Raw genomic sequence first — 27,245 nt, 5'->3', positions numbered from 1 at the left:
TTTAAGCTATAATTCAAATTGAAAGTTTTAATTAACCTTAAAAAAAGTTGAATAAAGGACTTCTTTTTCAAGTTACTATACAAATAACTGAGTGTTGTTGTTAAGTCTGTAAAACGAAGAATTTTTTATTTTGTCCCCCCTCAAAATTATACCGAACATAAAAGATCAAAGAAATAGAGTTGACACCATTATATGTTTAGGTTCAGTCTTTTAATGCAATGAGATTTATATCTAATCTCTATTATAACAATAATAAAATTTTTACTATAATTTTAAAGAAATTATAATTACCAAATCCAAAAGATTACAATTCAATCCATGTAGAATTTCTAAGCTTTTCACGAAGTTTATCAACCATTAATTTCACCTATTTTATTAGAAAAAATTTAGAAAGCTAACTACTATATAAGCCAATTCAAGTTAACTTTTTTTTATTTTTAATTTTAAAATTTTAAATATTAAAATAGTGGGATTGTTTTATATATATAACTAATCTGACTTGACTATATTTTTAGTTGATTCTCTAACAAAACTTATTATTATTTCTAAGTGATAACCCAACTTTTAAAAAAAAATCTAACTTGGTTCATCAAACCACTAAATGTCCACACAAGCTTAGTCAATTTTTCATGGTTCTAAAAATCGAACCGGACCAGCTGGTTCAACCGAAAAAATCATGAACCGGTTACCTAGCCGATCCAGATAAGGTCAGAAATTGTCTTGCAAAAATCAAAGAAAAAATCGGTCGAACCGGCGATTAATCAGTGAACTAGAAGAACTGTCCGGTTTTTTTGCGGTTTTTTGGCTCTTAAAAAAAAAACAAACGTCTAATTGCCTAAACGAAACGAAGCCATAAATCGACTCCTCTCCTCTCTCAAAAACTCAATTGGAAGAATAGAAAAGAACCCTAGCGGAACCCACAGCCACTGCATCTCCCCTAGCCCCACAGCACCCAGCCGCTGCACCCACCGCAACTCCCGCAGCTCCACAGCCCTGCGGAACCCACAGCCACCGCATCTCCTCTCCTCTGTTCGTCGGTGTCGTGCCGTGGAAGCTCCGTCGCCGTCCTAAGAAGCTGTGTCGCCATCGTGTGGAAGCTCTGTGGCCGTCACGCTGTCTCCTCTGTTCAAACGCTCTCTCTCTTTGTTCGCCGGTGTGGCCGTCTCCTCTGTCGTCGCCGTCACTCCCCTTCCTCCTCGCCGCTGGTAAGCAGTAAGCACTCTGAGTGTTGATGCAGGACCCAGTCTTCATATTTGCAAATCACTTCACTTGAAAGCAGACAGATGCAGGACAAATATAATTACATTTGGCATCAAAATTTTCATTATGTGTAAAATTGTGAATGAGTACATAGTCTCTTACTTATTTTATGAAACTGGAATAATCTTGTTGATGGTTGATTTATGATTCTAGGATGATTTTCTAAAATGATGATGATATTGTTACTGATATGTTGTTGGCTTCTTGTTGATTCTCTGATGGTTATTGATCAGTGATGATTGGTGCCTTTGATTTTGAATTGGAGTTGGGTTTAATTATGAGTTATTTGGGTTTAATATGAGTTGCTGAGTTAATAATACTGATTTTGTTGATGTTTGCTTATTCTAAAGTGCTGATTTTCTGAAATGATGATGATGATGTTGTTGCTTGATGATATATTGTTGCCTGTTTGTGGATTTTCTGATGATTACTGTTTAGTGATGATTAGTGCCTTTATTTATTTCTGAATTGGAGTTGGGTTTAATTGTGAATTGCTGGGTTTAATTATGAGTTGCTGAGTTGATTTTGTTAATGTTTGCTTATTTTGAATTGTTGATTTTCTGAAATGATGATGATGTTGTTGCTTGATGATATATTGTTGGCTTGTTGCTGATTTTCTGATGATTACTGATTAGTGATGGTTAGTGCCTGTATTTAGTTGGAGATTTTATTGTTAATATATTTTTTTTTTTTGTAGAACATTATGGTAAATTTTGAAATTTTGGATTTGATTAGGTTAGAAATTATCAAATTTAAATATTTGAAATTATATATTAAATTTTTAATGAATGTTTAATTAAACTGGTTAAATTCTGGTTGAACCCCGATCAAACCATTGAATCAGTAAACCAGTTATTTTATCGGTTCATTGACCGAATCAGTTCTCGCAACCTTGCAATTTTTAAGTACTAACCCAACTTAAAATAAAATAACTAATCATAGTTCAAGCAACTAAAATACTATTACAATACAATGAATATTAAGACTTTTCTCAAATTTGTCTCCCTTATCTTTTTTGGCTTATGGCTTTTATTTGATTTCTCACATAATTAAATTCAGCTTTTTAAAATTATAGAAAAGAGATGAAAAGAAAAGATAAAAAAGACATTCTATGTATGCTTCATGAAAAAAATGATGAAGCTATATTGAGGAATAAGAAAAAGTTGTATTGAGTGTAAATGATTACAGCATCTATCGAAATGTTGAGTACAAAATATTAGAATCAGATCATCTTAAGTACTATAAAAAATACAAAAAATTCAACAAATATTATACTAGTTGATTTGTATCTCACTTTGCATACAAAAAGATGTTTAAAAGGTTAAAAGGTATAATATTCTATACACTTGCTTAGCTACATCAATTTTGAGTGATTACCGATAACTTAATTACCATGTCATTTTTGTGAAGATCTTTCCGTTGATTAAAACGGATACTGTAGAAATAATAAAAGTATTGCAAGAAGCAATAAAAGCAACTTATTATGGTAAAACGGATAAAAGTTTTGTGGTATTTGAAATTGTTACATTTGCATAAATATAAATCCCAAATATTTATTTAGATAATTTGTTTATATAAAAATTTGTAGATAAAAGCAAAATACAAAAAAAAAACTTACGTTATTATGTTTATTTTTTTCTTTTTTTGGCAATAAATATGAAAATTTTTTATGATAAACATAAAAATTTTGAAAGAAAAAAAATAAAAAATAAAAAACAAAAAAACACAAAGTTTAGATGCGTGTTTATTAAAATATAATTATGTGTTTAGTTTAGATAAGACATATATTAAGTTGAACTCTTTTTTAAGAAAATTTTATGTGTTGCAAAAATTTTTGTACTATATAATTAAAATTTATTATGTTTTTTATGAAAATGTTAAGGAATGGACACTTTGAAAAATACACATAAATATAAACATAAAAATTAATTTATTTATTTAAAAAAATCCATAAATACTCTAGTTAACAACCGCCAATGGTACTTGTAAGCTAAACCTGAGCATTCCCTACATGACAGCCTTGAAACATGAACCAAAGTTTTATTACATAATTCAACAAATTTCAGCGTTGTGATCAACTAGCCCGTGTGAAAAGCATATATTTAGCAAGGTGGCTAATAGCAGTAGCCCACATAAGGAACCCTAAAGAGCAATTTGGATTTTACAAGGCACATGGCTCCAATTTAATTTTCAGCAAAGGCCATGTGAGTTTTTCTGTCGTTGCCTTGCAGTGGCAGCAACCAAACCATGTCCCACTCTACAATATATAAGTTTGTTTTCACGTAGGACACGGTACCAAAATTAAAATGCAAACAAAAAACATATGATATATCAAATTATCCTAAAAATCTTACACTTTTTTCTTTTTCTCCTTCCCCCTCCCCCTCTAATATTTTACCACTACTTCCAAAGTCTACAACAAAATTTAATGGAACCACTAGGCAAGATGACAATAATAACCCTTGAGAAAAAAAAAAAAAAAACAAACTAAGCCAACTAGTACTAAAACTTTATACAGTACTACTACCTACTACATGATGGTGCAGCTCTCGGTGTTCTCATCACTGAAAACATGTGTCATGGGATCAGCCATGGGATGTAACGGCATGGGTGGCGGTGGCATCATGTACGGCCTCATGCCACCACCACCATACATCATGTGTTGTGGTGGATACATATTCATGTTTGCTTGTTGATGTTGATGTTGCTGCTGTTGTTGATGTTGGTTCATCATCATGGCCATATATTGTTGTTGTTGCATGTTATATGGATTTGGTTGTTGCATTTGCATCCCTTGATAGTAGCCACCACCATTCATTGCGGCCGCCGGCAACCCTTGCACTGCCGGAATATTCCCCATCTGGCCCATTTGTCCCATTGGGCCTTTCTGACCCATTTGGCCCATGTTGCCATTATTACCACTACCGCCATGATGATGACCATTATTATTACCCCCCTTGCCACCACCACTCCCACCCTTTCCACTTTTGCCACTACTAGGAGGGAGAATATCAAAATCATCAAAATCGAAGTCAACTTTGTCCAATTTCCCACCCCCATTTTTCTTTCCATCTTTGCCCTTGTTCCCACCATTCCCATTGCCTTTGTTGTTCTTGTTTGTTGTGTCGGTTGCCCCTTTCTTGCTTTTCTTTCCTCCAAGACCTAATAACTTAACAAGGAAGCCACCGCCACCACCACCACTTTTTGATTTCCCACCCTTTTTCTTGTTATCTCCACCACCACCACCACCACCACCGCCACCCCCCTTGTTATTCTTTCCTCCTTTGTTGTTTTTACCACCATCTCCACCACCACCTTTCTTTCCCCCATTTCCATCTTTGCCCTTCATTTGCATAGGGAGATCCATGACATCAGCAGCTTTCTTGGCTCCCCCACCACCACCGCCACCAAAGGCATTGCCTTTATGGCTGTTCATGGCAGGCCCATTCATCATCATGCCAGCAGGCCCATGTGGCCCACGGGCATTGGCCATCATCATTGGCATCATCTTGTTATTCATCATGGGATTACCATGCCCACCATGTCCACCATGTCCATGGCCATATTCTTCTTCCTCGTCCTCATCATCATATTCGTCATCATCAAAATCCTCATCATCGAACTCATCATCAAAATCATCAAGACCATCATCACTTTCATCATAATCCTCATTATCGGATAAGTTAAACTTGACAGATTTCTGATCCTTCCCCTGTCCCTTGAGATCTTTTGTCCCCTTCATGTTTTGAAAGTTTGCTATTTGACCACCACCACCACCACCACCACCACCACCACCTCCTCCTCCTCCTCCTCCTCCTCCTCCTCCTCCTCCTCCTCCTCCTCCTCCTTTATGACCATTTTGCCCCTTATTGTTCTTTCCTCCTCCTCCTCCTCCTCCTCCTGCTGATGCTGCCGCCATCATCTTGGAGGGATCAATTTGCAAGTTCTTGAACTGTTGTGGGTTAATGGGGAAGTTCTGGTTGAACATGATGCCGCCTCCTCCTCCTCCTTTCTGGCTCCATAGTTCAGCATGTTTGCCTCCTCTCTTGAGCTTCTTTATGAGCTTTGCTGGATCTATATGGCCTGATACCACAACCTTCCCTTGCTCAGCATCTATATTCACTGAATACACACCTGCCACCACCAACAACAACTAATTAGTTATACTAACAACTTGAAAAAGCAAAAGCAAAACAGAAACAAGAATGTACCGTCTATTTTCTGAAGCAGTTTCTTCACTTTCTGCTCACACCCATCACAGTGGATATTCACCTTCAGAATACAATTCTACATGTACACCAAAAAATAAATCAGTTAACAAATTATCAAAAGGGAAGACTTTTGTTTACAAATTCAGTTAAGATGTTCACCTGAATTCTCATCATGTCTTGTTTACTCATCCTTGAAGAGTAGAGTCTCAAAGTGATACAAGGGTGAAGTGAAGTAGTAGAAGTTGTTACATATAAAGATATCTTCTTTTTTTAGAGAGAGATTATTGTTGGTACTCAAAAGGGGACACACACACAACCAAACACTCTTATCTCTTCTTTCTTTTGTTTGGCTTGCAGCAGCAACAAGCAACACTGAAAATAACACAACAAATGTTTGTTTCCGTTGAACACAAAATAATTATCCGTACTTTGAGGCACACTTAATAGTACACCCGCTCATCAACTACGAATAACTATTAGCTGGCTTTACACTTTCTTGTTTCTGGTTTTATATATAACAAAAAACAAGACAGCAAGAGAGAGAGAGAGAAAGAGAGTGAACCCAAGTGAGGGTGTTCAATTTTTCTCAAGTGCTTTCTTCACTGCTTAATACTGCCACTCTTGCGCCTAATTTATTTCAAGCAACTCTCTTTTTCGGCTTTTTTTTTTTTTCTAATAAAGAAAAAATGGTGATGAGCTTTCGTTTTTATAAATATCTTTTATAATATATTTTTCTGACAGCTATGACCGACTTTTCAGATTTTAGCTTAATCCAATGGGTGGGGGGCAAAAGGGTCATTGGACCTTACTTTTGGGCCGGACCTTCTTGGATTGGGCTCAGAAACAACTCTCTTGTTAGTTTTCTTTTTTTTTTTAAATTAGCAAATATTTCAGAATTTTTTTCCCAGTTTCAAAATTACTTTAATTTTCACTTGAAAAGAACCACATAAAATCTGTTCAATTTTCGAAAGTAAAAAAGTAAAAAACCGATCAGTTAGATTTTTACTAGTAGTGTGGTACAGAATCTTTATATAATTTGGAGATTTTTATTTCTGTATAATTTTTTAGTTTTTATAGATTATTACAATTATATATTTGGTTTAGATTTAATCATTTTGAATAATATTTATATGATATGCGTACATAAAAGATTAATTATTAAATTATTTATTTTTATAAAATATATATTAAATATTAAATATATAATAATTAATTTAAGAATTAATTTTTTGTATATATATAAATTTTTATATTTTTTTTGGTCTACAAATTTTTATATTTTTACATGCACGTATAAGTCTCGGTAGCTGGGCCTCCCATGTTAATTGTCAAGAAAAGAAAGTTAGAAAGAAAAGTAGAAAACTGAGAAAATTTAAAACAATAATAATAATAAGTTATGTAGCGATTGTTGCCTTGCGTTAAAGCAGAAGAGAAGCTTCTGTGTCAACGTGACAACATTATTCATTGTAGGTTGGCGAACTTAAAATAGTCAAGCGACCACTTAAGAAGTTTAAATCTTCAAAGACATACCTTGTGCTTCGTTACGTTATTAAATCTATTTATTATTACTTCATATTTTGTATTTGGAATCTGAATATCTAATTCACAATAGTGAATTCATTTAATTTAGCTGCTATTGTGGCGGTGGTATCATACGTTGTTGATGTTATTGTAGCTATGGTTTCACTTAGAGTAGTAATGAGTAGGGTATAATAAGATTTGAATCCAATTTTAATTTTTACTTATGAATTGAGATTTTTAAATAAATTTAATTTTAATTTATTTATAAAATTGAAAATATTTTAATTCTAATTTTATCTGTTGTTAATTTATAGGTATTTGATTCTGTTCTCAGGTTATAAAAAAAGATATAATATTATTATATAACTTGATGATAATTTAAAAACAATAATTTTTATGTAAAAGAAAAACATATTAAATTATCGATTAATGATCTATTTTTAGTGGTTAAGAATTTTTTGCATTTAATGAAAAACCCTTGGTTCAACATGTGTTGGTCGGATAGGGTTGAGTCTCAACCCGCACCCTATTCATTATGAATCGGGTTAGCAACCTATCCGATCGAGTTGAATCGGATTAGGTACCCGTGAATAAGGTGCATGTTGTCACTCCTAGTTTCAATTCTCAACAATAACTTAAAAATAATATATTTTACCATCACATACTCTATAAATATTATGATATAATAAGTACTGTTTAGTTATAAGACATGAGTAAATAAAAGAGTAAAATGATAATTAGGTCTATGAAGATTTTGACTTCGTACTATTTAATTCAAAAAAAATATTAATTTGGTCTTCTAGGATAGTAAATAATAGACACATGATATCCCTCAATCAATTCATCAACTAAAACTTAATGATGATACTTATATATACTATTAAGTACTCTGACATGTATATTTATGAAAGAAAGGCATATAGATAACAACTTTTAGAACAAAACATCATTTGCTTTGATTAGATTTGTAAGAAATATAGAGCCGTTGATAAAAGAGTATGTTACGAAAGGATAACCGGAGATTAATGTGTTGGACTCGTTGGGTTGGCCCAATCGTCTGAAGGAGGGATCCCTTCGACTAGGTTCGCGTTTGAGAACCTCTGTCTGACTTGTGTGTGAGAGAATGTGGGGTGGTACCTGCAAAGATAATCTGATGCCTAAGTCAGCAAGGGTCTAAGCAAGTTTAGAGAGTATTGGAACTTAGTGATACCTGAGGGGTGTCAGTGTATTTATAGTGGTGAACCAATAACCACCGTTGGAGTAGTTCCACCTTTTAAGGAGGATAACCGTCCCTTTATCTTAGGGAAGTTGCGATGTGGCCCCTAGAAGTGGGTTGAGAGATTTTAGGGGCAGTTACTTATTTGAATAAGTGTTTATCTGCCAGCTAATCTTCACTTCCGACTTCCTTGGGGCAAGTCGTGGTTAGAACCGACTACTTGAGAGAAGGTCGGTATCAAATGAGGGTCAATCTTTGGATTGGGCCTCTCATTTGGTCTTGGATCTTAGTGTTGGATCAGGATATGAACATAGTATATGAAAATTTAAAAGATAATAAATATTTTACTATCCAAAACTATATCATTTTATGCTCATGTGATAATAACGAGACATGTACCATCGTAAATAATGAAATACATAAACAATAATTCTATTTTATTTTACACTATTCATTGTCACAAAGACATACATGTGTATTATTTGCTATTTTAAAAAACTTAATTAGTATTTTTTTTCAAAAACTAATTAGTCTAAATTCAACATCTTCAAAGACCTAATTATTATTTTATTTTAAATAAAAAAATTAAATAATAAATATCTAATGTCTAATATCTAATTAGTAATAAGAGTATTAATTAAGAGCAATTTAAATAACATTTTAATATTTTAACATTTTAAGTAAGTAGTGAATTTGCTTTTTTTAATTTTATGTGTGATTTGAATGTAAAAAATTTATTTGTAATTATTTTTATGAGAATTTAATAGTTAAAAATAATTAGATATTTTGACAAATTTAATTAAATTATTATTTAATAATTTTTTATAATTAATTTTATATAAAAATAAGTATATAAATTTTTATTTTTAATTTATTCTTTTAATACTAAATTAAAAAATACTATTTATATATTAAAATTAACTAATAATATATTCATATATAAATATATGTATAATTTAATTTATTTTAAATATATATATTTATATTCTAATACATATTTTATACTACACTTAACATAGTCATAAATTAAATCGCTTAAAAATTTAGTGTGCGAACTTTTAAAACAATAAACGCGACTAATTATCAAATAGGCTAAAATTTTTATATATGAATAATTTTAATGTGAAATACAAAAATATTTGATCATTTGGGTGTTTTACACAGTTGTGATAGTAGCACAAAACGTCATTGACATTTTGTAATAAAAAAAAATTTTTAATCATAAAAGAACAAAACGTTATTGACGTTTTGTAATAAAAAATATTATTTTAATTATTAAAACACAAAACGTCACTGACGTTTTGTTAAAAAATTATTATTTTAATTGAAGAAATACAAAACGTCACTGACGTTTTGTAAATAATCATAGTTGTGTTTAACACACAGTTTGGTTCATGACGAAAGATTTCTCCTTTAATAATACAATATTAAAAAGAAAAAGTTCTTATCAAATACACTAATTTTATCGGCGGAGATCAAATCCCACCGTATCGTTAAAGGACAAAGTGAACTATGTCCCTATAACACTATAAGTATAACACCTCAAAATTTTAATTTCCCCTAATAAACATTTTTAAAGAAGTTGAGGATTTTTTTTTCCAGATCTTGATGGATATCCGCACCAGCTTCCACTTAAATTTTATATCAAAAAAGAAAACGACTGATGTTAATTCATTTGTAATTTTCTATTTATTTTTTCCCTACTTGGTGTGTGCATGATTAAACTGTTTAATTTTTTGATCTAATAATTATGGAGGCTATAGCATAGCCTGTGATGATTATTTAATTATAACACATTTAGAATCTTTTTGCTAATGCATGCATCATTTAATAATTAATATAAGCTAGTGTTGTCTATCTAGGAATGTGGCCGTTATTAATTAATTAATTAAAATATTAAAATTTGGAAATAAGAACATGTTTTGGACTTTCACTAAGAAAGCAAAACAACAAAGACCAGAAGACCTGTCAGTCAACAAGGTTAAACAGTGATTCAACTACTAAGGTCTAAGATCTAAAGACTAAAGAGAAGAGATTTGGGTTTGTGTGTAAAAAAGCTAAGCTACCATCAAAGGGACCTCTCAAAGCCTCATCCCAAGGCCACTGACACATAATACAGTCAATCACTAAACTCTAAAATAACCATACTTCTCCTTTGGAAAAGTCTTACTATTATTTCATTATTCTACATGTCACTCTATTTAAGTATTTAGTATTTAGTTATTGTTGCACAATATACAAAGGTAAACCACTGTTTTACCGTTTCAAAAATGTTAATTTTGGTTAAATAGTTTTTAAATAAAAAAAGGTACTCATGATTTCATTTTAACAAATTTGTCATAATTTTGTGATCTTTTCAAAATTACAAATGTTTTTCTTTCTTTTAATGATTTTTTGTCTAAAACACCATATTTTAGGTGTCAAAATAATAATAATTTATCAAAAATCAAAACTAATACTTAAATCATTGATTAAAAAAGAATAAAATATCTCTATTTTAAAATAATATTTCCACTTTCTAATCTAGCTATCATAAAATGTGAAATACGTATTAGGTCTTTCATTTATTATTTAATAGGATAAATTAAAAAATAAAAAATATATATATAACACAAGTTTTACTTTTTAGAAAAAGGAAATGTGCACAGTGAAGAAACACTGATGTTCTGCGAGTTTGAACCCTTCTTTTGCAACCAAAATCATTATTTGTCTTCATTAAAAGCCCAACCTGGGTGGAAAATCGCTGTCCTCGCATAATCTTTTATTAGGATTTTTCAAAAAAGATGTCTCTAATCTACAAAACGCCTTCATAATAATCCAAACTTTATTTGTAAGATGTGGCCCTGTTGAGTTGGTTTCATTTCATTTGGTACACTTTCCACTCATACTTTCTTTTAATTAATTAATTTCTTTTACAAGAATAAAAAATATTTGACTATCCAACTGAGTTTATATATGCTTCCAATCAGTGTGCGGCGTTGTTGTGGTGTATACCCATAAACTTAGGAGTAAATGTTCTTTTTTTTGTCTTTGACTGTTTATTCAAATAACAAAACATTTTTTAATAATTTAAAAGTTTTTAATCGATACATAATAATTTAAGTAATTAATTTAAACGAATTTTGTAAATGACAAATTTTTTATATATTAGAATCCATTTAATTCGATAACAATATTATTTAGACTAATTAATTAAATAATTAAAAACTAACTAATAATTTTTAAATTATAAAAAATATTTTATCTTTCGAATAAATAATAATAAAAAAAACATTTACTCCAAACTTATCAAATTGTACTTGGTTTCTTTCACAGCCAAACATGGACATGTAGTGGCCAACTTCTTTCTATTATTTCAACATCTTGTAACCAAGTAGTGGAGAGGAATAGAAGATTCTCGCCATAAAAGCTACCCACTTCTCCATTGTGATGATTATTATCTTTGCTCCCAACTACACTAGGTAATCAATAAGAAATGCAGTCAGCTGCAGTTAATTTCAGCTCTTTTTTCTTTTTGAATTTTTAAAAAAAATATAAATTCAAATTATCATTAAAAATTTTAAAATCTAATAACAAAAAAAATTAAAAATAAAAAACATCTAAAACAAACATCTAAAATTGTTGTAAAAATTATTTTAAAGATTCATTTTAAAAATTTTAAAACAATTTAAAATTCATTTTAAAATTTTTTAAATTATTTTAAAAATTTTAATAAAAAATCCAAACGTAACAAAAATAAACATTTAAAACTATCTTTTGAAGGAATGTAAATTCAAATTATCATGAAAAACATCTAAACCTAATAAAAAAATCTAAAATCTAAAAAAAAACAACTAAAATTAAATAATAACAAACATCTAAGATGACAAAATCACTAAAGATTCATTTTAAAAATTTCATAATTATTTTAAAAATGCTAAAAATTATTTTAAAATTTTAAAATTATTTTAAAAATTTCTAAAAAAAAAACATCTAAAGCGTAACAAAAAGAAATATTCAAGACCTAAGAAAAATGAGATTTCCACAATCTTTTTAAAATTCTAAAATCTAACAAATAGATATTTAGTAAAATATTGAAAATAGAACATCCGAAAACTAAAGAAAAGAGTTATCTAAAACTATTTGCAAAATCATCCAAAATCCAAAAAGAAGAAAAATCCAAAACATAAGAAAAAGAAATATCTAAAATTTAAGAAAAAGAAACATCCAAAACTAATAAAAAGAATGATCCAAAACTAAGACCTTGGTACGTTTGGATATGGTGCGGCGTTGCTTCATTCGCAAGAGGGGGGAGTGGCAGGAGGGCGCTACTACAGCAGACAAAGGAAGGGCAATGCTGTGTCGAAGGAGGGAAGGCGTGTAACACTTTACCACACAAAATTTTACGCTGCAGTCATAAGTCAGAAGTGGCGAGATATTACGACCTCTAAAAACAAAGTACATACGTATATTTGAAAGATAAAATATAACTAGGAACTTGTGAAGAAAGATAACAGAACAAATAATCGCATCATACTCGAAAACGTCAAAAATATACAGAGACGACTATATATATATATATATATATATATATATATGATTCGAAAGAAAATACATAACAATACTAGTCTCGACCTGCGAAGATAAGGTCGGCTAGAAAGTATAATACAACCCAGAAAGATACAAAATACATCCTATTTTTTTAAAGTCAACTTCTAAGAGGGACATACAGTTATAATATACAAAAGTGGAGAAGAATATCTAAATATATAATGAAAACCCAAAAGACAATTTTCACTTCTAAAAAGAAACCAATGTAAAACCTGGTTAATTAACGCATAAATGAGAATTTATTCTAGAAAGAAAAAAATGTGATTTTTATGACTTAACATGATAGAGGAGATTGAAATGAGAATTTCGATACTAATTTTACAGAAATCGGACCAAGATTGGACCGAACGGGCCAAACCGGGCCACCTGGACTCATATTGGGCACTTGGTCCAACATAACTAAACCTAAAACCCTAATTTTCAGCACTCTCTCTTCTCACTAACACTCATTCACGCTGAAAAATGGGAAAGAAAGGGGAAGAACACTCTCTCAAAGTTCTATCTCTCACTTGATCTTCAAAACACCATAACTTTTGATCTAGAGCTCTGATTGCCACACTGTTTGCGGCTACGCGTTCACCGCGAAGAACTCTACAAAACCCACTACTTTATTTTTTAGGTAAGCCACGTTTTGATCTCAGTTTTTCATCCTTTAATTTCGAATTTTATGAAAAAAAGTATTGAGATTTTGGGTTCTTTGATGTTATAGGACCCAACTCTCTTGAAGGAGAAGATTAATCTTGTCTACTTGAACCTTGGGTGTGGTAAGATTCTCAATCCTAGTGTAATTTATTGGTTTATGATGTTTAGATATTGAGTTGTTGTGTTTAGGTATGATAATTGTGCCTTAGGTAGTGTGTATGTGAATATTAAAGATTGATTAAAATTTTGGAAAGCTTGGAAAAGGGCTTTGGTGTGTTAAAAATCTATTCTTGGAGGTGTTGAGACCTTGAGAGCTTGTGAAAAAGTGATTTGGAAATGCTCCGGTTGAGCAGGGGAAATCAGCTAAGGTATGATCTCGATTTCCTGTATCTAAAATGTAATGTGGTGTGAAAACTTAGGCTAGAGGCCCTAAGATAGGCATTGAATTGTTGATATTGTTGAATGGTTGAGATATATTATGTGGTCATATATGTGATTATGATTATTGATGCGTTGATGGTATGATGCATGAGAGATATGCATGTTGTGATATATGCTTGATGATTTATTGAAGTTGAATTGTGGATGAAACCATGTTAATGGTGAGTATGATATTGGTTATGTGTAATGATGGTTGATTGGAAATGGTGTTGTTAGAAATTGAGATGAGGAAAGATGTATGACATGTTAATGTGTTTGTAATTTAGCCATTTGATTCAGATAGGTTAAAATGGTGAGACGGTGGTTGTGAATTTGATGAAAATATTAATGTATGAGTTGAGGAGGTTTGGGGTTGATTTTTAGTATGTTTTGGGTTGATTTCAAAAAGAGTTGAAATTGGTATGTTTTGGTTGATTTTGAAAGGGTTGAAATTGGTTTGTTTTGAAAATAGCACTTTATGGTTTTGTATAAAAATATAGTTTTTGGGCATACTTTGGCGAAGCATGACTTGGACTCTGGATCTCCATTTTGTGCCAAACTTATTTAGAAATGAAATTGGATCCGGGATGTTCATGCCGTTCGAAGAACGGGCAAAAAGTGATTTGAAACGAAGAAGTTATGTCCGTTAGAAGATTGGGGTTTGAAATTGTGAATTTTGCAGCTTTTAACTTAGAAATTTTTTTGGCAGAACACACACCCACGCGTAGGCGTGACTGACGCGTCATTTTCACTACCCACGCATACGCGTCGATGCGCTGCACCAATTGCCCAGCCTAATTCCCGAGAGTTATGCAAGAATTATGCCAGTTCTGTGCGTGGGGCACAAACTGCACCCACACGTACGCGTGGCTGTCACGTAGGCATCACTTGGCTTTTTCCCATCCACGCGGGTGCGTGGGCGACGCATACGCGTCGACGAACTTTTTGCCATTCCACGCGTGCGCGTGGGCGGCGGGTACGCGTGACGCTATTTTCATCCCAAAGTTGATTTTTGAGTTTTAAAAGCCAAATTTCATACTTCTAAGCCTCCGATCTCACCCTTTATGTCTCAAATCATTATGATATACATAGCGATGGAAAAGAAGCTAGGGAGTGTGTTAACTTGTGAATGAAGAAAGGAGATAACTAATGATCAATGATGATCAAAGATGATTGTATGAGATACGGAGGATGGCGGTGGAAGTGCTTTATGTGCCATGAGCCGATGGGCTATATTTGTTAATAAATTGGCTGGATATGGATTGAATTATGAGCCGGATGGCTGAGTTATTCCCGAGGTACGGCGGAGCCATTATTGATTATGGCTGAGTATAATTGCATATATGCTTATTGAATGAAATGTGAATGTTGCACTTCCACTATCTGAGATACGAGTTTCCCTGGGAGAAAGCAGTGGCTAGCCACCACGTGCTCCAGGTGGAGACTCGATACTCTGCTGACCCTATGTCGTAAGTGTGGTCGGACACTGTAAAAGTTCCGGATGAGCTCGCCCCCGTGAATATACACCAGTGAGAGTGTACACCAGTGAGGGTGTTGGATTATGAATTATGAATTATGTTGAGTATAACTCGAGTTGGGGATGCACGATAGAGGGACAGTCCAATGGTTAGCTACCAAGACTTGTCGGGTTGGCTATATAACTGACAGATGATATCTTCAGCTATTAGGGCAGGCATACATCATATGCATATTATGTGAATTGTTTGAGGTTGCCTAATTGACTATAAAATACTTGCTAATTGCCTAAATGTTGTATCTGTTTTCTATTTGTATATCTATTGTTTGATATAACTGTGTTTGCCATATTATACTTCTGCTGGTGGTTGGGAGGTCTGAAAGATTTGGAAAATGAAGTATTAGTTAGACTGAAGATCTTCAGTCAGTCGCCAATTGTGGTTTAGTCTGTTTATAAGCTTTGAATTATCTGTTGGAAGTTATAGGACTGCCTTTGGTTTTCCCAGGACATTACATGTTAGATATGTGGGCACTGTTACCATACTGAGAACCTCCGGTTCTCACCTATGCGGATTTTGTGGTTTTCAGATGGAGGACGTGAGGCTTCTCGCTGAAGCATGCTGGAGACTTCTGGATTAGCGAAGATCCTTGGTTCTCGGGACTTTACTTTAGCTTATGTTTTGCTTAGATACTTTTATCCCCACTAAATAATACAACTGTGATGACTCCTCTTAGAGGAGATTTTGGAGAATAGGCTTTCTGTATCCTTGTCCCTTTGGGTTCTTTGCTTATATATTTACATGTATATATTTCTATGCTCGGACCGGTTATTTTCACAACCGGATTTTGAGTTTTGATATTCCTGTTTTTCACACTCTTTTGTATATATATATATATAATCTCGCGATAGCTCATTCGCTTATTCGTTACGTTTTCGATCGGAGTGTTGCGCTTTCGAGTTACGATTTTGTTTTATCCATTTTCTCCAAAGGCTCCTAGTTATAATCATTTTTCACACTACTATATGTACTAAATTTTTATTTTAGAGGTCGTAATACCTTGCCATCTCTGAATTATGACTTAAGCATAAGACTCTGTATGGTAAGGTGTTACAACCAGCACGCTCAACGAGGTACATTGCGTCCTGTATCTGTAAAATTAAGAATTTTCACAACGGGTGAGAACATCATTCTTTTGGATTCACAGTAAGGTAATAGTTTTAAATAGAGATAATGTAAAAAGATACTAACCCGCTAGGCAATTCTAAACTCCAATCATTCAAGGTTCAAGCCTAGGGTCCTTTCTGTCCAAACAGGATAAAGTTATTAAGTCTCAGTCCTTGTCAACTGTCTCTAATCTCAATTCTTTCTAACACTAAGCTATTAATAATCTCAATATCATTATTGTTCATTCTAGTATTAAGCCCTTTCGGTTTTCTCAATTTCTAACAATTAATATTAACAATATTTAGTCTCAATAATATCAATTAACATCATTTATCTCAACAATCTTAGTAAATCTCAACGGTCTCAATACAAGTTATCAATTATATTAGTACTCTCAATTTCTTAATCCGGAACAAGTCGGGTGAACTATAATCCTTGCATCTATCCAGGGAGTTCCAATCTCAATCAGAAGTGTAACGACCCACCTTTTTTAAAATATAAATATAAATAAGTTTAATTTATTTTATAAATTGGAGTTCCTTATTTTTAAAAATTATTTTATTATAAGTAATTAAATTAATTTTATAACTACTTTAGAGTTCAATTAAATTTAGATTCTTATATATATTTTTATTATGATAAAATATTTTACATAATTAATATTATAATTTTAGTAATTTATAAATAATAAAAATTATATATATTTTAATTTGAGTAATTAATATTTTAATTTAAAAATAGATTTTAGTTAATAATATTATTATCGAACTCAATATCTGTTGATATGAGTAATATCGGTACTCTTTGATGAATTTAATTTTGCTAATGTTTCACCGTATATTTTTTATGGTTATGTTGCTAATATCATTTATATTAATAACTCATATATATTATTACTTGTATTTTAATATATCAAATTTTTATAATTATCCGTTTAAGATATTTATAACTTGAATCACTGACTCAGCAGTATAAATAAGTGACGCGTACCCCCTATGTCATCTAAACATTAAGCAAGCCAAATCCCATTGATAATCATCATCATCAGCGTTTATTATTGAAGGAAAAGAAAGAGAACGTGATTCCATGGATGGCATGAACTTCTGGCTTCTTCGATTTCTTGTAATCCGTAACTCCAATAAAAAATCTAATCTGGTAAAAGTGTCTGTATCTTTTTTCTCTACGTGTTGGTATCATTTTTGATTGGCAGAAGTTGACGGTGACGTAGCTCCCATTCCCTTTGAGTTCAGCTGATAAGCGGATAATTTATACGCTTTTTGGCATTTTTTTACATAATTTTTAGTATGATTTAGTTAGTTTTTAGTATATTTTTATTAGTTTTTTTAGCAAAATTCACATTTCTGGACTTTACTATGAGTTTGTGTGTTTTTCTATGATTTCAGATATTTTCTGGCTGAAATTGAGGGACCTGAGCAAAAATCTGATTCAGAGGCTGACAATGGACTGCAGATGTTGTTGGATTCTGACCTCCCTGCACTCGAAATGAAATTTTTGGACCTACAGAAGCTCAATTGGCGTGCTCTCAACTGTGTTGGAAAGTAGACATCCAGGGCTTTTCAGCAATATATAATAGTCCATACTTTGCCTGAGTTTAGACGATTCAAATTGGCATTTAACGCCAGCTTTCTGCCCTATTCTGGCGCTAAACGCCAAAAATAAGTTGCAAAGCAGAGTCAAACGCCAGAAACAAGTTACAAATTGGCGTTCAACTCCAAGGAAGACCTCTACACGTGAAAGCTTCAATGCTCAGCCCAAGCACACAGCAAGTGGGCCCGGAAGTGGATTTCTGCATCATTTACTCATTTCTGTACCCCTTGTAACTAGTCTAGTATAAATAGGACTTTTTACTATTGTATTTGGATCTTGGTATCTATCTTTGATCAGTTTATGCGATCTTAGACATTGGGGGCTGGCCTCACGGCCATGCCTGGACCTCTATCACTTACGTACTTTCAACGGTGGAGTTTCTACACACCATAGATTAAGGGTGTGGAGCTTTGCTGTTCCTCGAGTACTAATGCAATTACTACTGTTTTCTATTCAATTCATGCTTATTCTCATTCTAAGATATTCATTCGCACTTCAACCTGATGAATGTGATGATCCGTGACACTCATCACCATTCTCACTTATGAACGCGTGCTTGACAAACACTTCCGTTCTACCTACGAAAGATAGAGTGTGTATCTCTTGGATTCCTGGTCCACGACGCATGGTTGCCTCTCCTGACAACAGAGCCTTCCATTCCATGAGATCAGAGTCTTCGTGGTATAAGCTAGAATCCATTGGCAGCATTCTTGAGATCCGAAAAGTCTAAACCTTGTCTGTGGTATTCTGAGTAGGATCTGGGATGGGATGATTGTGACGAGCTTCAAACTTGCGACTGTAGGGCATGATGACAGACGCAAAAGGATAGTAAATCCTATTCCAACACGATCGAGAACCAACAGCTGATTAGCCATGCGGAAAACCGTAGAGGGCCTTTTTCACTGAGAGGATGGGAAGTAGCCATTGACAACGGTGACGCCCTACTTACAGCTTGCCATAGAAAGGAGTATGAAGAATTGGATGAAGGCAGTAGGAAAGCAGAGATTCAAAAGGAATAAGGCATCTCCATACGCTTATCTGAAATTCCCACCAATGATTTACATAAGTATCTCTATCTTTATTTTATGTTTTATTTATATTTTAATTATCAAAACTCCATAACCCATTTGAATCCGCATGACTGAGATTTATAAGGTGACCATAGCTTGCTTCAAGCTGACAATCTCCGTGGGATCGACCCTTACTCACGTAAGATTTATTACTTGGACGACCCAGTGCACTTGCTGGTTAGTTGTGCGAAGTTGTGAAAAAGAGTGATATTACAATTGTGCGTACCAAGTTGTTGGCGCCATTGAGATCACAATTTCGTGCACCAAGTGTTTGGCGCCGTTGCCGGAGATTGTTCGAGTTTGGACAACTGACGGTTCATCTTGTTGCTCAGATTAGGTAATTTTCTTCTTATTTTATTTTCAAAAAGTTTTCAAAAATCTTTCAAAAATTTTTCTTATTTTTCATTTTTCCAAAAATTTTTCGAAAAAAGAAAAGAAAAATAAAAAATTTTATAAAATCATAAAAACCAAAATTTTTTTGTGTTTCTTGTTTGAGTCTAGTGTCAATTTTTAAGTTTGGTGTCAATTGCATGTTTTTAAAAATTTGTGCATTTTTTGAAAATTTTATGCATTGCATTCTTCATGATCTTCAAGTTGTTCTTGACAAGTCTTCTTGTTTGATCTTCATATTTTCTTGTTTTGTGTCGTTTGTTGTTTTCCATATGCATTTTTGAATTCATAGTGTCTAAACATGAAAAATTTCTAAGTTTGGTGTCCGGCATGTTTTTTTTTTCTTGAAAAATTTTTCAAAAATAAGTCTTGATGTTCATCTTGATCTTCAAAGTGTTCTTGGTGTTCATCTTGACATTCATAGTGTTCTTGCATGCATCATGTGTTTTGATCTAAAATTTTTATGTCTTGAGCCATTTAGTTATTTTTCTCTCTCCTCATTAAAATTCAAAAATAAAAAATATATCTTTCCCTGATTTCTCTTATAAATTTTGAAATCTTTGGGTTGACTTAGTCAAAAATTTTTAAAATTAGTTGTTTCTTGTTAGTCAAGTCAAGATTTCAATTTTAAAAAAATCTTATCTTTTCAAGACTTTTTCAAAAATCAAATCTTTTTCATTTTTCTTTTATATTTTCGAAATTTTTTAAATTGATTTTCAAAATCTTTTTCTTATCTTTATTTCAAATTTTCGAAAACTTTACTAACAATTAATGTGATTGATTAAAAAATTTGAAGTTTGTTACTTTCTTGTTAAGAAAGGTTCAATCTTTAAATTCTAGAATCATATCTTTTAGTTTCTTGTTAGTCAATTAATCAATTTTAATTTTCAAAATCAAATCTTTCTAAATTTCTTTTTCAAATCTTTCTCAAAATATTTTTTCAATCATATCTTTTCAAACATATCTTTTTCAAATCATATCTTTTTCAAAATCAATTTCAAAAATCTTTTCTAACTCTTTATCTTTTCAACATTGATTTTCAAATCTTTTTCAACTAACTAATTGACTTTTTGTTTATTTTACTAATTCTTATCTTTTTCAAAACCACCTAACTACTTTTCTCTCTCTAATTTTCGAAAATCACCTTCCTCTTTTTCAAAATTTTTTTAATTAACTAATTGTTTCAAATTTTAATTTTAATTTTATTTTTTCTCCTTATTTTCGAATTCTAACTAATAATTAAAATAAAAACAAAAATATTTTTCTTTTCATTTCTTCTAATTTTCGAATTTTCTCCCCTCTCTCATCTCTTTCTATTTATTTATTTATCTACTAACACTTTTCTTCTCAAAATTTGAACCCTTCCCTTCTCTGTGTTCGAATTTTTCTTCTTCTTCCTTCATTCTTATTCTTCTACTCACATAAAGAAATCTCTATACTGTGACATAGAGGATTCCTCTTCCTTTTCTGTCATCTTCTTTTTCATATGAGTAGGAGCAATGAAAAGGACATTCTTGTTGAAGCAGATCCTGAACCTGAAAGGACTCTGAAGAAGAAGCTAAGAGAAGCTAAAGCACAACAATACAGAGAAAACCTTATAGAGAATTTCGAAAAAGGAAGAGACATGGCCGAACCCAACAACAATGCAAGGAAGATGCTTGGTGACTTTACTGCACCAAATTCCAACTTACATGGAAGAAGCATATCAATCCCTGCCATTGAAGCAAATAATTTTATGCTAAAGCCTCAATTAGTTTCTCTGATGTAACAGAATTACAAGTTTTATGGACTTCCATCAGAAGATCCTTTTCAGTTCTTAACTGAATTCTTGCAGATCTGTGATACTATTAAGACCAATGAGGTTGATCCCGAGGTCTACAGGCTTATGCTTTTCCCTTTTGCTGTAAGAGATAGAGCTAGAGTATGGTTGGATTCTCAACCTAAAGATAGCCTGAACTCTTGGGATAAGCTGGTCACGGCTTTCTTAGCCAAGTTCTTTCCTTCTCAAAAGCTGAGCAAACTTAGAGTGGATGTTCAAACCTTCAGACATAAAGAAGATGAATCCCTCTATGAAGCTTGGGAGAGATACAAGCAACTGACCAAAAAGTGTCCTTCTGACATGCTTTCAGAATGGACCATCCTGGATATATTCTATGATGGTCTATCTAAATTGTCTAAGATGTCATTGGACCATTCTGCAGGTGGATCTATTCACCTGAAGAAAACGCCTGCAGAAGCTCAGGAACTCATTGACATGGTTGTAAATAACCAGTTCATGTACACTTCTAAAAGGAATCCTGTGAATAATAGGACGCCTCAGAGGAAGAGAGTTCTTGAAATTGATGCTCTGAATGCCATATTGGCTCAGAATAAAATGTTGACTCAACAAGTCAACATGATTTCTCAGAGTCTGAATGGATTGCAAAATGCATCCAACAGTACTAAAGAAGCATCTTCTGAAGAAGAAGCTTATGATCCTGAGAACCCTGCAATGGCAGAGGTGAATTACATGGGTGAAGCCTATGGAAACACCTATAATCCCTCATGGAGAAATCATCCAAATTTCTCATGGAAGGATCAACAAAAGCCTCAACAAGGCTTTAACAATAATAATGGTGGAAGAAACAGGTTTAGCAATAGCAAGCCTTTTCCATAATCTTCTCAGCAACAGGTAGAGAATTTTGAGCAGAATCTCTCTAGCTTAACAAACATAGTCTCTGATCTATCTAAGGCCACACTAAGTTTCATGAATGAAACAAGGTCCTCCATTAGAAATTTGGAGGCACAAGTGGGCCAGCTGAGTAAAAAAGTCACTGAAACTCCTCTTGGTACTCTCCCAAGCAATACAGAAGAGAACCCAAAAAGAGAATGCAAGGCCATAACCTTACTGGGTGTGGCTGAATGCACATAGGAGGAGGAGGATGTGAATCCTAGTGAGGAAGACCTCATGAAATGTCCTCTGGACAAAAAGGAGTTCCCAACTGAGAAACCTAAGGAATCTGAGGCTCACCTAGAGGCCATAGAGATTCCATTGAACCTCCTTTTACCATTCATGAGCTCTGATGACTATTCATCTTCTGAAGAAGATAAAGACATTATTGAAGGGCAAGTTGCCCAGTAGTTAGGTGCAATTATGAAGCTGAATGCCATGCTATTTGGTAATGAGACTTGGGAGGATGAGCCTCCATTGCTCATTAATGAACTGAATACCTGGGTTCAGCACACTTTACCTCAAAAGAAACAGGATCCTGGTAAATTCCTAATTCCCTATATCATAGGCACCATGACCTTTGAGAAGGCTCTGTGTGACCTGGGATCAGGCATAAATTTAATACAACTCTCTGTAATGGAGAAATTGGAAATCTTTGAGGTGCAGACTACCACATTCTCATTAGAGATGGCAGACAAATCCATGAAAAAGGCTTATGGACAGGTAAAGGACGTGCTAGTAAAGGTCAAAGGCCTTTACATCCTTGCTGATTTTATAATCCTAGACACTGGGAAGGATGAGGATGAATCCATCATCCTTGGAAGACCCTTCCTAGCCACAGCAAAAGCTGTGATTGATGTGGACAGAGGAGAGTTGGTCCTTCAATTGAATGAGGAATACCTTGTGTTTAAAACATAAGGATCTCCCTCTGTAACCATGGAGAGGAAGCAAGAAAAGCTTCTCTCAATGCAGAGTCAAACAAAGCCCCCACAGTCAAACTCTAAGTTTGGTGTTGGGAGGCCACAACCAAACTCTAAGTTTGGTGTTGGGAGGCCACAACCAAACTCTAAGTTTGGTGTTGAACCCCCATATTAAAACTCTAAGTTAGGTGTTGGGAGGTTCCAACAATGCTCTGAACATCTGTGAAGCTCCATGAGAACTCACTGTCAAGCTATTGACATTAAAGAAGCGCTTATTGGGAGGCAACCCAATTTTTGTTTATCTATGTTATTTCATTTTTTAGGTTGATGATCATGTGGAGTCACAAAAACAACTGCAAAAATTCAAGAAAAATAAAAAATAGCATTAAAAATAGCACACCCTAGAAGAGCAACTTACTGGCATTTAAACGCCAGTAAGGGTAGCAGAATGGGCGTTTAACGCCCAGTCTAGCACCATTCTGGGAGTTAAACGCCAGAAACAAGCACCAGACTTGTGTTAAATGCCAGAAACAGGCTACAATCTGGCGTTAAACGCCAGAAATAGGTTGCAGCCTGGCGTTTAACGCCAGAAAAGGAATAAAAGCTGGCGTTTAACGCCAGAAACAAGCAGCAATCTGGCGTTAAACGCCAGGATTGCACAGTAAGGGCGTTTTGCACGCCTAATAGGAGCAGGGATGATACATCCTTGACCCCTCAGGATCTGTGGACCCCACAGGATCCCCACCTACCCTCTCACAACACTCTTCCCCAAATACTCCTCACCAATCAACTCATTCACTCTTCCCCATCACCTCTTCACGAATCACCTCCATATCTCTTCCCCAAAACCCTACCTACCTCACTTTCAAATTCAAACACTTTTCCCTCCCAAACCTAACCCTAATGACCGAATCCTGACCCTGCCCTCACCCCTATATAAACCCTTCACTACTCCTTCATATTCACACAACACAAACACCTTTCCCCCCTCTTGGCCGAACCACTATCTCCCTCCATCTCCTCCATTTTCTTCTTCTTCCCCTTCTTTCTTTCTTCTTTTGCTCGAGGACGAGCAAACCTTTTAAGTTTGGTGTGGTAAAAGTATTGTTTTTTTTGTTTTTCCATAACCATTTATGGCACATAAGGCCGGAAAAACCTCTAGAAAGAGGAAAGGGAAGGCAAAAGCTTCCACCTTCGAGTCATGGGAGATGGAGAGATTCATCTCAAAGGTCTATCAAGATCACTTCTATGAAGTTGTGGCCAAGAAGAAGGTGATCCCTGAGGTCCCTTTCATGCTCAAGAAAAATGAGTATCCAAAGATCCGACATGAAATCCGAAGAAGAGGTTGGGAAGTTCTTACCAACCCCATTCAAAAAGTCAGAATCTTAATGGTTCAAGAGTTCTATGCCAATGCATGGATCACTAGGAACCATGATCAAAGTATGAACCCGAATCCAAAGAATTGGCTTACAATGGTTCGAGAGAAATACTTAGATTTTAGTCCGAAAAATATAAGGTTGGCGTTCCAAATGCTAATTATGCAAGAAAATGCATGTCCCTATACTAGAAGGGTCAACTTTGATCAAAGGTTGGACCAAGTCCTCATGGACATATGTGTGGAAGGAGCTCAATGAAAAAGAGACTCAAGAGGTAATTCGGTTCAATTGAGAAGACCGGACCTTAAGCCTGTGGCTAGAGGATGGTTGGAGTTCATCCAACGCTCCATCATTCCTACTAGTAACCAATCTGAAGTGACTGTGGATCGGGCCATCATGATCCATAGTATCATGATTGGGGAGGAAGTGGAAATTCATGAGATCATACCTCTAGAACTCTACAGGGTGGCTAATAAGTCATCCACCTTGGCAAGGTTAGCCTTTTCTCATCTTATTTGTCATCTATGCGATTTGGCTGGGATTGACATAGAAGGAGACATCCTCATTGAAGAGGATAAGCCCATCATTAAGAAAATGATGGAGCAAACAAGAGAGCTCATTCATGGACCTCAACAAGACCATGAGGAGGATCCTCATCAAGAAATCCCTGAAATACCTCAAGGGATGTAATTTCTTTCACACAACTATTGGGAGCAACTCAACACCTCTTTTTAAAGGCTTGAGTTACAACATGGACCAACTAAGGGTGGAGCACCAAGAGCACTCCATCATTCTCCATGAGATTAGAGAAGATCAAAGAGCTATGAGGGAGGAGCAACAAAGGCAAGAAAGAGACATAGAGGAGCTTAGGCGCTCCATTGGTTCATCAAGAGGGAGACGCCACCCTCACTAAGGTGGAATTATTCCTTAATCTCCTTGTCTATTTATTTTTCTATTTTCGGTTTTTATGCTTATTGTGTCACCTATGCTTGTGTCTTCATTACATGATCATTAGTGTCTAAGTGTCTATGTCTTAAAGCTATGAATAATTTCATGAATCCTTCACCTTTCTTAAATGAAAAATGTGCTTAATTACAAAAGAACAAGAAGTACTTGAATTTCAAATTTTATCTTGAAATTAGTTCAATTATTTTGATATGGTGGCAATACTTTTTGTTTTCTGAATGAATGCTTGAACAATGCATATTTTTTATAGCAAAGTTTATGAATGTTAAAAATTGTTGGATCTTGAAAGAATGATGAAAAAAGAAAAATGTTATTGATAATCAGAAAAATCATGAAATTGATTCTTGAAGCAAGAAAAAGCAGTGAAAAAAAAGAAAAAAAAAAAGGCGAAAATTAAAAGAAAAAGAAAGAAAAAGAAAAAGCAAGCAGAAAAAGCCAATAGCCCTTAAAACCAAAAGGCAAGGGTAAAAAAGATCCAAGGCTTTGAGCATCAGTGGATAGGAGGGCCCAAGGAAATAAAATCCAGGCCTAAGCGGCTAAATCAAGCTGTCCCTAACCATGTGCTTGTGTCATGAAGGTCCAAGTGAAAAGCTTGAGACTGAGTTATTAAAGTCGTGCTCCAAAGCAAAAAGCGTGTGCTTAAGAACTCTGAACACCTCTAATTGGGGACTTTAGCAAAGCTGAGTCACAATCTGAAAAGGTTCACCTAGTTATGTGTCTGTGGCATTTATGTATCCGGTGGTAATACTGGAAAACAAAGTGCTTAGGGCCACGACCAAGACTCATAAAGTAGCTGTGTTCAAGAATCAACAGACTGAACTAGGAGAATCAATAACACTATTCGAAATTCTGAGTTCCTATAGATGCCAATCATTCTGGACTTCAAAGGAAAAAGTGAGATGCCAAAACTGTTCAGAAGTAAAAAGCTACTAGCCCCGCTCATCTAATTAGGACTAAGTTTCATTGATACTGTGGGATTCATTGTATATTCTCTTCTTTTTATCCTATTTTGTTTTCAGTTGCTTGGGGACAAGCAACAATTTAAGTTTGGTGTTGTGATGAGCGGATAATTTATACGCTTTTTGGCATTGTTTTTACATAGTTTTTAGTATGATTTAGTTAGTTTTTAGTATATTTTTATTAGTTTTTAAGCAAAATTCAAATTTCTGGACTTTACTATGATTTTGTGTGTTTTTTTGTGATTTCAGGTATTTCTGGCTGAAATTGAGAGACCTGAGCAAAAATCTGATTCAGAGGCTGACAAAGGACTGCAGATGCTGGTGGATTCTGACCTCCCTGGACTCGAAATAGAATTTTTGGAGCGACAAAAGTCCAATTGGCGCGCTCTTAACTGCGTTGGAAAGTAGACATCCAGGTCTTTCCAAAAATATATAATAGTCTATATTTTGTCCGATTTTAGATGACGCAAACTGGCGTTTAACGCCAGCTTTCTGCCCTATTCTGGCGTTTAACACCAGCTTTCTACCCTATTCTGGCGTTAAATGCCAGAAACAAGTTGCAAAGCAGAGTCAAACGCCAGAAACAAGTAAAAAAATGGCGTTCAACTCCAAGGAAGACCTCTACATGTGAAAGCTTCAATGCTCAACCCAAGCACACACCAAGTGGGCCTAGAAGTAGATTTCTGCATCATTTACTCATTTCTGTACCCCTAGTAACTAGCCTAGTATAAATAGGACTTTTTA

The 27,245-nt window shown here is 34.0% G+C and overlaps 1 protein-coding gene and 1 non-coding gene across 2 annotated transcripts; both read right to left on the bottom strand.

The window, feature by feature from the left end:
* Window positions 1-3,280: 3,280 nt before the first annotated feature.
* LOC130949363 (heavy metal-associated isoprenylated plant protein 34-like) lies at window positions 3,281-6,138 on the bottom strand. The gene is made up of 4 exons (XM_057878108.1): window positions 5,631-6,138; window positions 5,472-5,547; window positions 5,090-5,394; window positions 3,281-5,044 (listed from the first exon to the last, which is right to left on the bottom strand). Exons 1-4 carry the CDS (start codon window positions 5,658-5,660, stop codon window positions 3,791-3,793), a joined length of 1,665 nt encoding a protein of 554 aa, XP_057734091.1. The 5' UTR covers window positions 5,661-6,138; the 3' UTR covers window positions 3,281-3,790.
* A 15,449-nt stretch (window positions 6,139-21,587) lies between these two features.
* On the bottom strand, window positions 21,588-21,695 carry LOC130953340 (small nucleolar RNA R71). Its single transcript, XR_009075511.1, has one exon. It is a non-coding gene; the product is annotated as a small nucleolar RNA R71 (small nucleolar RNA).
* Window positions 21,696-27,245: the final 5,550 nt, after the last annotated feature.

This window comes from Arachis stenosperma, chromosome 9, assembly GCF_014773155.1.
Source record: "Arachis stenosperma cultivar V10309 chromosome 9, arast.V10309.gnm1.PFL2, whole genome shotgun sequence".
Taxonomy (NCBI): Eukaryota; Viridiplantae; Streptophyta; class Magnoliopsida; order Fabales; family Fabaceae; genus Arachis; species Arachis stenosperma.
This window is presented reverse-complemented; position numbering and strand designations above follow the sequence as displayed.

What these genes read in the sequence shown, in the direction of transcription:
- LOC130949363 (XM_057878108.1), bottom strand. Translation starts at nt 5,660, where the DNA reads ATGAGTAAACAAGACATGATGAGAATTCAG. An exon ending in AAGACATGATGAGAATTCAG is followed by an intron (nt 5,548 to 5,630) that starts GTGAACATCTTA and finishes GTGTACATGTAG; the next exon opens with AATTGTATTCTGAAGGTGAA. An exon ending in AAGGAGGAGGAGGAGGAGGA is followed by an intron (nt 5,045 to 5,089) that starts GGAGGAGGAGGA and finishes GGTGGTGGTGGT; the next exon opens with GGTGGTGGTGGTGGTGGTGG.